The sequence below is a fragment of the Pelecanus crispus genome, chromosome 3, assembly GCF_030463565.1.
Source record: "Pelecanus crispus isolate bPelCri1 chromosome 3, bPelCri1.pri, whole genome shotgun sequence".
Lineage (NCBI taxonomy): Eukaryota > Metazoa > Chordata > Aves > Pelecaniformes > Pelecanidae > Pelecanus > Pelecanus crispus.
The window spans coordinates 109,161,472-109,173,509 of record NC_134645.1 but is presented as its reverse complement, the minus strand read 5'-3'; the positions used below and the strand labels follow the sequence as shown (position 1 = coordinate 109,173,509).

The window sequence follows — 12,038 nt, the reverse complement described above, 5'->3', positions numbered from 1 at the left end:
TATGAAGACCAGTAAGCACCCTGTCTGCAAAGACAGAGAACAACACAGATATGGTAACCCTTCTCACAGTATGTTAACCCTATCCCAGATGGGAATTTTGAACAAAAAAAGCTTCAGAATCAAATCTTTTCCAGAAAATAGCTGTTGGTTTGGTTTTGGTTTAGGGGTTGGTTTTTTTTTTTTTTCACTGCTATATTTAAATCAAGAGGAATATTGTCAGTGATGTCAGTAAGCACTGGAAAAAATGTTGATTCCTAAATTCAAATGAATTGCAAAATACTGATTCTGGGATTACAAATATAGTCAGCATTCTTAAGAATATATACATACAGAACAAAGAATAAAATGCTAGTAATACTACTAGCTATAGCCTTCATATCTATCTTCTATCATGACAGCAGAAGACTAATCAAAGTATTTTAATTAAAACGGAAGGTAGAGATTGTCTAGAGTAAAATAACCACTAAGTCAAGAACAAGGTTATTGCTAATATATTTTCAGGGATTTTCCTTGCTCTTTTGCACACCCTTGTATATATGCTAATGATTAACATTCAAAAACTGCTCTAGTTATAAACCATTTCATATTAAAAGCATTTGGATTGTAAAATATATGAGAAAACATGTCAAGAAGTTACTCCTTATTTATTTCAAGTATTGCGAAACATACAGTCCTTTCTTCTCTATTTAAAACACATCAAGGCTTCTCAAAATGAACAGAAACCCTGGGAGTAGATGAGATGGAAACAAATGTTGTAAGTGTGGAGGCTGATTCATGATGATATTTTTGGAGACGAACACTAATTGTAGCATAGAGAATGGACTCTGTCATCTTCATTTATCGTCAGGAGATCACGCTTCAAAATATGTAGGGTTTTTTTTTAATCTCCAGAATCTTCATTAAAAAAATCATTCTTATAAATCAAAAGCTGTATGCAAGAAGATTAGTGCAATAACTTGCCTGCCTAATTTTTTGTGTTAAAAGGGGATCTTCTGCATAATATTTCTATATATATTTAATGAAATTATTAACATAGTATGGTAAAAACTTTGTTCAAGAAGCTCTGCAGTCTCAAACTGGAATTTAAGGCAAAGCATTTTGTACCCACATGGCATACTTACTTGGATGAGCATCTACATTTTCGTTGTACTGTTTAGGTTATACCATCTTTGTCAGTGTTTTACTTTGGTGTACACATAGCAATCAAAAGAAATATTTGCATTTGCATATTGAATTGGCATTACACTGGTTTTTGGATCATAAATGATCCAAAGTTTTAGAGGTAAGCATTGTTCATTCTGCTCCTAAAATCACTGTCAGACTGTGCTTTTGTGAGAAGTGCGTGAAGTCCTTGGCCTGCAGAAGTCAGTAAAGTTTTGATAACACCTCTATGATACAGAGGCTATAACCTGGCCTTTAGAGTCAACATTGACCTATACATATATATATACACACACACATATACATGTCAAAATTCACAGGCTTAGCCAGTTAGCAGAGTTCCCATCCAGTGGTTGCATTTTGGCCTCCTCACTTGTCAAAAAGCTTAGCAGTTGGAATTGTAGTTAAAACAAAGCTATAGTTATTTTAAAGCCATCTATTTTTTTACTCTCTTCACAAATTACTGTTGCTTGTTTTCTTAACTGCCATCTAACATAATGAAACATTTGAAGAGGGGAAGACCCAGATTGCTGCCTTGCGGAATATTTGTTGGTTCAGAACAATTTGCCACTTAACATTAAATGTACCAAAAAAGTTATGAGCAACCACTGGTGTGTGCATTGTTTTGTTGGTACTATCTCATATTAGCTTGACACGAATCTTGTTTCTAACCCCTGGCACGCATTTTTAGCAAAAAGTGCTTTCTTAAAAGACCAGCGGAAGTTTTCAACCTATTGTAGAATATTCTTGTGGTAATTAGCATTTACTGTGCCACGCAACCTATTTGAGTAGTCCGATGTTCTGCTGGGAAGTAGTGGAGTAGCAAAATGGAGCCCTGCGGTGAGGCACAAAAACTCACTCAAGCATAAAAATGTACGTTTATTTTGGTGGGTTTCTAAAAATTATTTTGAAAGGGGTTATGTTTTTCGGCTGGTAAAAGTATTCCATCAGTTAAGAAAAGCAGTAGCAGTTAGTACTGTAGTTTTATTTGAAGTATTTTTCCTACTTTGAAGTCACTGCATACAAATGAGATCTCCCTGTACCTAAGAATGGTTATCTGCATTCACAATTACATGTACGTGATCTAGTGTCAAATGTAGTGTTTTCTTCCCTTTTTTACTCTTGTTATCACTGAGAAGCCTATGCAAGAGAGGAAAGGTGAATTATTTCCCTTCCTGTGCATCATCAGAGAGATTGTTTATTAAATTCTAATTATAGAGCAAATCGGTTACAGCAGCCAAAACCCGTTGAGGGCAGTGAAGTTGCATGGGGAGAGATAATGTGGCCCGAAGGATTCTTATTACTTATGCTTATGAGAGAGAAGTGAAAGACACCAGGTTAAAATCTGTTTTCTTACGCATTGAATATATTCACTTCGAGCCTCCCGTAGAGACAGTATGTATAGAAGCTTAGACTGGAATTTTTAGGACACTACAATATTATGTTGCAGTGCTCATGTTTAAGAGCAGAATAATACTTTAATACAGAAATAAAGGTTGCTTTTAAGTAGTTTAAATTATCAGCTAAAAAAGCTTAGAAAATACTTTGAAAGAGTGATTTAGTCAGTTCATGCATCCTTTTCTAGAATGAGTGCCTATAAACAAATCAGGATTGATTATAACAAGCAAGTTTTTTGCAATAGTGATTTGCATTTATTCAAATAATTTTGTGTGTATAATTTACTTGTGGATCATTTATTACTGAGTCAGTGTCAGTATCTGATAGTTAGTTTTCACATTTTGAGCTAGATTGGTTCATAGTGACTGATCACAGAGGATTCATGATATTGTCTGCTCCTTGTATTGGCAGCAAAAAACATGGAGGGGAGTGTTATGCCTTTGTGAAAGGTGAGACAAATAAGATAGAAATAATCTCAAAATGCTCCGTTACACTTACTATTAATATTATAAGCCTTATGGGCATACTATAAATCCATAAAACAACATTTTTTATGGCATAATATGTCAAATTTTAAAGAAGTTTTAGTTCTTTGTTTGCAAGGAGGGAGGAAGATGACCTGCTGTATTAGATCTGCTCCTTTCTTCTGCTTTTGGTCAGTGTCTGGCTGGTTTTTTGTTTCCTCTTCTTTGTGAGATTCCCTCATAACTAGATAGACATATAATTTGTCACATTATTTTGCTTTGCTGAGACTGTGGGCCAGTTTGCAAATAATAAGGCTTTTAGAACCCATGCAAGTATTAAAACAATAATGAATCATGGAGAATAGCAACAGATTTATTAAGACTTATTTGAGTTTCAGGAGCCACACAATCAAACCAAACGTATTACTTTTTCTCCTCTGGTCATTTGAATCTAGCCTGACCAATCTGATTAAATCTAAAGAGTTTCCTGCTGTCTTCTAGCAGGAGTCTTTATAATATCTGTCATTCAGAAATACAATTTATTTGTTCATTTTTTTTCTTTGTGAGTGCAAATTATTTTCTTATTTCCCACTTTTACTTCTGTTAGCATTTGCCTCCATTTTCCAGATCTATTATTTTGTTGATTGTTACAATATTTGCAATCCTAGATTGCACACAGAAAAAAAATTTTGGCATTCTCCTGCTGTTACAAGGCACAGTGAGGAAATGAAAGCATTAAAATATGAAGGCAATCATCAGGTCATTTAGTCAGTGTCAGCCTTGGCAAGCTGGAGGGAAGGATAAATTGGCAAGAGTTTATATCTAGAGGTAACTAATGTCATTTTTACTTTGATACCTGGGCCATCATTTTCCTGATAATTTTGTTTTGAATAAAATTTTAGAGCAGATTACTTCACTTATGCCTGTAAATTCTAGATGTCAATTGCATATTGGGCAAATTATTCAGGATATACTTCTAGGTGAAATACCAATAAGAAAGCACTTGAAAACAGGTAGATGAAAAAGACTTTTTCTCAATGTGTTGCATCAATGGAAAGATATCAGCCCATCCAAAATATAAAAGGGAAATCTGCCTCCACACATCAGAAGCAGAGTTCAAAAGAAGATATGCTGTCTGTTACTAAACCAAACAATCTAGTTGGCAAAACCAGATATGCTTTTGATATGCAATGTGGAAGAAAAGTGTGTGTTGCCCATCTGCCTGCTTTGTTCCAACAACATCAATTGGCCAAATTGATGTTCTCTGTAGGGACCTTTCCTTGTTTATATCTTTAGAGCACCATGTTTCCAACAGCACTATGTCTGAGCTGCTGAGACATCCTCATGGAAGGCAAAAGTCTCGTCTCTGTCCACTGACCACTGCTCACCTCCACAGTGTTACTAGATGTATGTTAGCCCTGCAAGTATGATACCATTGACCTTCCTTAACCTATTTCCATGTCCAGCAGCCTGGCCTCCGCCTCATCCCCCATGACTCATTCAGTAGGTCCCAAGGAGCATAGGATGTTGAAATGGTCACCCTAAAGATACCACTCCTTAGAAGGAACTGAAGGCAAAGATGGACATGTGGGGAGATGTCAGCTTGGCTTCTTTTGTCTGGCTTTGGCTCAGGTCTGGTCTGGCTCACAATGTCCTGTCCCTCCATGCTGAGCCATGTGAGTGAGCAGGAGGCCCTGATGAATCCTATGTTCCCACCCGTCAAGGTCCCTCTGGATGGCATCCCTTCCCTCTAGAGTATCAACCACACTACTCAGTTTGGTGTCATCTGCAAACTTGCTGAGGGATGCACTCAATCCCACTGCCCATGTCCCCAACAACATTTTTAAATTATACTGGTCCCAATATGGACACTTGAGGGACACCACTCATCACTGGTCTCCACCCAGACATCAAGCAGCACTCTTTGAGTGTGACAATCCAGCCAATTCCTTATCCACCGAGTCCACCCATCAAATCCATGTCTCTCAATTTTAGAGACCAGGATGTTGTGTGGGACAGTATCGAATGCTTTCCACATGTCCAGGTAGATGTTGTCGTCACTCTTCCCTTACCCACCAATGCTGTAACCCCATTGCAGAAGGCCACCAAATTTGTCAGGCACAATTTGCCCTTTGTGAAGCCATGCTGGCTGTCCAACACAGTCCTAGCTGTGGTCCAGAGCAATCCAGGTGTACTGACTTCATCATGCCATCAGCATCAGCATCTTACCTGGTGTGAAGAAGCCTCAAGAACCTTGATAGAGTCAATGACTCTTTCCATGACTTGGGACTGACATTCATGATCAGTTATACTGTGACTCTCCATTAGACCTTGTCAGAAGCACTGCCATGTGAGACTGTGCACAAAGACCCAGTCTCTTCTCCAACCTTTCACAAAGTGGTCATGGACCTTCGACATTTTCTTCTACTTCTATAAGGAGAGAGATGCAGCCTCAAAATCACCCTGACTACCTATTGTCCATAATGTCCAGGCTGGCAATTTTGTCCATTATACTTCAAACTTCTGAGGCAGGAGATATAAAAAGAAAACCCTGTTCCCTGTGTCACTGCCTTGAGAGGTATTACACTTATCACTGGGACACTGTGAAGTTAGAGCCTGCTTGCATAGTTACCTTCCACTGTGTTCACTTTGAACACATACTGTGCAGAAGATTCATCCTCTGCCTTCTGTCACAGCCAGCACTTTGTTTCCATGACTTAGGAAGCAAATTGCTCAGACCTTCAGGCATCCCCTTGGAGAGTGCATGAAACTGAACGTTCCCATAACCTGACATCAACACTACCAGATATCTGACTACCTTTGCTAAGCCTGTAAGGCCACGATGAAATCCACTAATATTGCCTGGTAATTATCTGTCTCCTGCCTGTTCGCTACCAGGACAATAGACTTGAAATGCTCAGGAGATCAGATTTCCTATATCACTATCACCTACTTTAATAACCAGCGCATCTTCTGAACATAGGAAAAAACAAATCTTGATTTTGAGATCATGGTCTTAAGCATCCCTCCAGTGTCACTTTCCAAACTGCGAAATGCCTTCTGTTCTTTAATAACAGAAATTACAGTCTCCTTTGTCACTCTCCTCCTCCAGTAAGTGCTTTATAGTGACTCTGTCTGAGAACAAGATGACTTCTCTGGCTTTTTCACTGGTGTTACACAACGCATCAGATGTGGCTTGGAAGGCCACGGTCTCTGCAACTTTAACAAGATATTCCAGTCTTCTTATCTCCAGGAGGAGATGAAATCCCTGGTTGAAGATGTGCCCTTTGATGGCATTATTTATTGTAGTTTAAACTCAGTGAGTTCTTAAATTATGTGTTTTAACGCAGACTGATTCTGGTTGCTTTGGGGATGAAGCCCAGTACCGTAGCTCTTAGCAACAATTTAGACTTCCTGACCACTCCGGATGTTGCTATGGATTTCAACATTAAAAGACTTGCTCCAGAAAATGTTTTCCCACCTTGGACATCATCTTGCTGCTAGCACTCATACAGGCACACAAGAGCCACAGTCTAAGCATTTTGTGTTATCTGCTCTTATTCACTACCTACCATCTCCTCTCCCTGAATAAGTTGACTTCACTCTTCAAAGCATATTTGAGTGAACTCTCATTACTGTAGTCAAGGCTGCAAGTGTAATTTGCCTCTCTGCTCCCCCCCAACAGGCTACATGAGTATCTCACTCATGGCCCAGTTAATTCATTTCTGCTCTAATGAAAAACAAACCTGTCTCTAATGCAGATGCAGATGCAGATGCATGATAATGCAGCTTTTCTCACATCCCTGAAAGGGTTAAGAGAGTGCCCAGTCCTTCACTTAGACTTGAACTTATTATTCAAGACTCTTTTGGACCCTTCTATGCTACAAATAAGGGTGTCTGTCTTGATAGATCTCTCCTGCACTAAGGAACTGGACCTTATGGCTGTTCTACTTATAGCAACGTTCTTTCAGGAGAGGGTGACCCTCCAAGTACAAGTTATGCTTCTCACCCATGTTGCAGCCAAGACCCACCTTAACTAGGAAACCAACTTGCCTGTTTTTTGGTTGGTTGTTGTGGGTTTTTTTCCCCCAAGCTGCCTACCTCTGTGGTTGAGGCTTTTTTTCACTGCCAACAGTGAAGAGGGATCTTTCTTTTTATACTGACAAGACCAAATCCTGGAGACTGTTACCAAGCCTGATATCTTAGTTCAAGTAAATATAGACAGCTTCCATGAAACTGTCGGGGTCGAAACAGTCGGCAGTGCGCACTTTAGCCTAGACCTCATGCAGAATAAATGGAATTGCTGGGAAACGTGTCTTTCCCTGACAGTTGCCACACTGATATCCAGAGCTTTTGGCAAACCTGTGCCTGACGCTACACTGTACAGTTCAAGCATGCCATTAACATTTACTAAAGAGTTCCTACACTAGCTGTTTTCATGAACATCTACGAGACCAACACTCAGGTAAATATGAATGTGTACGGATTACTGGCTGGAATTCCCTTCCATGCAAACCACATGGAGCTACAGCTTGAAGATGGAAAGAGAAGTTACCAGCAACTGGCTTCTTCAAGAAGTATAGTCCACATGCACATTCACTTCCCACCCTCCTTCCCCCTTCTCTCTGCATCCTTTCTAAAAACCTGGTGGGATTGGGACTGTGCAGCTGAGAGACAGCTGCAAAGGCCATTGGGCTCCTTCCAGAGGTGCCTGTGATTGCTGCAAGGGGAAAAGTTATCTTGTCTTCATCATAGGATATACTCTTTGAATTCACACATGGAGTGTGCATATTGAAAAACTGGTTGCTGATGTTATTTCTTTGATTTAACAGTGGAAATATCATTCAAAAGGGAAAGTCAGTTCTACTCTTTTTTCCTGACTGTCCCTTGATTCAGTATAATTTGCATACTGCAGCACGCATTATGTCTGTGTCAAAGACTTAGGGGTGGTGTGGTGGTTGGAGTGTTACATAAAATCCCACAGAAACTTGCAAAAGCAATGTGGTCTCAGTTATGAAGAAAACTCTACTGTGAATATATTTTGGTAAGTGTATTTCAGATGGGAATACTATAAAAAGTGCATAAATTACTTGCTTGATATAGCATTGTCAGGACCATGTTATTAAAAAAGGTGAGAAATGGCATTCTGCTGTATCCCTCACATCATTTAAATGGTTCTATATTTGTCGACGCAGTTGTCGATAAAATTTCATTGCAGCATTTCTTTTTATCACTTGCAAATTTATCAGGCTACTTGAGATTTTATTTTATTTTGTAAATCAAGGACTATAATGAGACTGGTTTATTATAATATAAAAAGGGCTATCCTGTGGATTCCTCGTTCTAAGAACAGCTTTTCCAGACCAAGCTTACTCCCTGTTTCTACTGAACTGAGTAATTGCATCTGCTTAGGTTTGAAATAGGGAGCTACATAGCAGAACAGAAGTACTTGTGCAAAGTTTATAAAACACAGCACCAAAACAATGATACCAGGCTGAATAGCTGTTTAATTTATTTTACTGTGCTAGGTGTTTCTTAGCAGTAAGAGAGGAAATATATAATTAATTTCAAATGAGTGCAGGTAGAAATAGTGCTGAGTTGTTGGTGCTCACTCTGCAGATGTATCTTTTGTGTTGAATTAGGTGGAAACAGCAACTGATTCAGATACTGAAAGCAGAGGCCTACGGGAATACCACTCTGTTGGAGTACAAGTGGAAGATGAAAAACGGTAATTCAAGCATGTACAAAAATCTGTAGTCTTTCATAACACAATGCACATTTGTAAACAGAATTAATAACAAACATCTGGCAAGTGCTGCCCCTAAATAATTCACAAAGCCAAATTTCTTATATGCCTGCTGGTCATTTGGTAAAATTTGTAGACATTACTTAGCAGTTGCTTAATATTTAGTTAACTTTCCAGTTTTTAATTGGAGGGAAGGAAGTGAAAGTTTTAAATGAAAGTAGTGGATTAATATAATTTCATTAGTGGCAGGACAAATACAAAGAGCCGTATATTGGAATACTCTTCCTTCGATAGGACCCCTCATGCTGATCCAGGCTTTCCCAGTCCACGCAGGGGAATATTATGGGTAGAGTGTAACCCATGGTACCTTTATCCTTAACTAGAATCAGCTTTTACACTTGTTCAGTCCTTCTCTAGCTTTGTAAAACTGCTGGTCCATGTACTAACTAACCCACAGGTTATCCCTGGCAGGTACTGGACTGGGACCATTATTTCATTTCACAGCAGCTGTCAGACAGTACCTGGCTGCTAATTGCCTTTTACCGTCATTGACTAGAAGTAATTTGAAACAATAGGCTCAGATGTGAAAAGATTTCACAAATAATCTTTACTTCTCTAGCTAACTTTTTAACATAACGCTTTTCTAAAATGTCATTATTCAGTGGCATATCACAACGGCAAATCAACATTTAATGGCCATCCTATGAGGCAAGTAAAAATACCACAGTCTTAAACCTGCTGTTACTGTTTTTCTTTTATTAAAGAATTCTCAACAGTCCTAACTTAGCAGATTTTCAGATTTTATCTAATTACAATTCTTAATATTTGAATTTTTTTTATACATGTACTTTACAGACTTCTGTCAGGAGATGTAACCCTGCAATTCTGCTAGTTATTTCCAGTTCATTTAGTAATGATACATGGTATTTCATAGTATGAGAATAAATCAATATCTGCTTCCAGAGATAATTTAAATTATTTCCTTTGTATCTTTGCTCAGATCAATTGTGCCAATATGTATTTTGGTTTTCCTCTCTGTTGTTACTCTTGTCTTATTTTAGTGAGATGCACAAGGAAAAATATTTAGCATAAAGTCCAAGGAGAAAACCAGAATCCATTCACTGAAACATTATTTTGTGACTCTATATAATCACATATGTATTTATATGTCTTAATCTCTTTTCTTTCTTCCCTCTTCACCAAGACATGGACGCTTCAAGCGCTCAAACAGTGTAACAGCAGCTGTCCAGGCTGACCTGGAACTGGAGGGCTTTCCAGGACACATCACCATGGAGGACAAGGGACTTCAATTTGGCTCGTCATTCCAGCAGCACTCAGAGCCCAGCACACCCACCCAATACAGCGCAGTGAGAACTGTACGGACACAGGGACTGTTCAGTTACAGAGAAGATTATAGGACACCAGTTGACACCTCAAACCTTCCACCGCCAGAACCCTGGCTAGAGCCAGCCATTGAGACAGTAGAGACTGGTCGAATGTCTCCTTGTCGACGGGACGGATCTTGGTTTATGAAGTTGCTACATACTGAAACTAAGAGAATGGAAGGATGGTGTAAAGAAATGGAAAGAGAAGCAGAAGAAAATGATCTTTCTGAAGAAAGTAAGAACATTTCAGTATCTTTTCTTATAGATGTCTGCTAGCATAAGAGACCTGTTAGGATAAAGTTGTGGTCTGTAGTTTTTCCTTACTCATTTTGTAGTACCAAAGACAATCTACAGAACCATTAGATATAAGACCCCTGTCCTGGAACTGACTGTGCAAGCTGATGTTTCCCACAGTAAGTTTTTGTAGAAGTAGTTGAGGAGCCAACTGTAGAGTCAAGCGCAGGATCAGTCTGGTATTAAATATGGCTCAGATGGTGCAACAGCTCCATCCACAACTCCAACTCTAACACATTCTTCCTGCTCACTTGTATGGCTCCAGTGCTTGACCCTTTGCCAGAGCACACAAGGTGGTCCTATGTGACATTTTTTTGCTATTTTCCTGAAACCTGTGAATTTGCCTCTTATTAACGAACAGCCATTTTTAAAATGTTTTCATTCCTTTACAGGCGCTTCTGCCTATCATAAAGGGTCTGTTGGAAGAACAGAAAAGAGTAGGCAAGAACAGCAGTTAAAGCACTTCTGCGGTTACGCAGGCATACGCACTATCAGATAGTTCAGCTGCATTTCCTTATTACAATTTTGTCAAGAATCATTATTATTCTCTCATGTCCTGTGGACACCTTGAAAGGAGTGATGGGATAAAGTGAAAAATAATGTAGACTATTTTGGAACAAGATCCAAGCCAGCACTAATGATAGTAATATATCAAAGTGGTCCTAGCACTCAGTAGCCAGCTCCCTGTGATTCCCTCTGAGGTCAATTATCCTTGTTCTTCAGGCTGAGTTTTATAAATATTTCAATCCCTGCCAATCTGAATTATTGTCTCAGCTGAGATTTTCTCAGATCACAAATTAGTTCATATTAAGTTTTCTTACTAGCATCTTTTCCTGCACTGTCACAAGTCTCACCATCGCCTCCGAATACTCTTTCCTGATCGTCGTCTTTCCCCCTCAATGAGTTCTGGCTATGATCTACCCTCAGATCTTGAGCCAGACCTGCATGGTGACTAAAAAGCCAATTTCTATTTCTTGTGCTCACCATTTTAAAAGAAAGAATGTCTACATTTTTACCTCATCATTTTTTATTTTACAGTGATTTTCTCCACTATATTGTGCACAAGTCTGCCAAGTAACAACATAGGATTTGGGGTGGGAGAGAGCATAAGGTTGTTTTATTTCCTTCAGCCTTCAGTGCTTTCTGGAGTGTAGGTTTTTGTCCTTATTTTCATCATGGCAGAGCTGAGCTGAGAATTTTCACTTTGCATTGATACTCTGAAGACTTTAATACCCTCCTAGGGGCTGTTAAAGTATGAATAATAAAATATTTTGCTTTGCTTAGCCTGTATGAGGATTTCCAAGCCTTCTTTCATAATGGTTATTTTTTTCAGTACTTCTTTTTACTATATATGTCTTATTTTTCAATTCCCCAAATCTTTGCACTGCTGAATACTGACATTTCTCTGCCATTATTAAGCATCCCGAAGCACCTACTTCCAAAGTTGCCTGTTACTGACGTGGGGACATCAGTGTTTACGATCTGAAGCAGAAGTTCAAAGAGCAAGACTTTAATCTCCTTGGAAAGAGTAAAATTATTAGGGAGCAAGGGGAGAAACACCCAGGCAGTCAGCCCCTCTCTTTTCCTAGG

At 38.9% G+C, this 12,038-nt stretch overlaps 1 protein-coding gene across 1 annotated transcript in view; it reads left to right on the top strand.

The window, feature by feature from the left end:
* DLGAP2 (DLG associated protein 2) overlaps positions 1 to 12,038 on the top strand; it is a 325,523-nt gene that overhangs the window by 298,501 nt on the left and 14,984 nt on the right. The window contains 2 exon segments of the mRNA XM_075706970.1: positions 8,666 to 8,751; positions 9,974 to 10,389. Of these exon segments, the coding sequence (XP_075563085.1) occupies positions 8,666 to 8,751; positions 9,974 to 10,389 (502 nt within the window).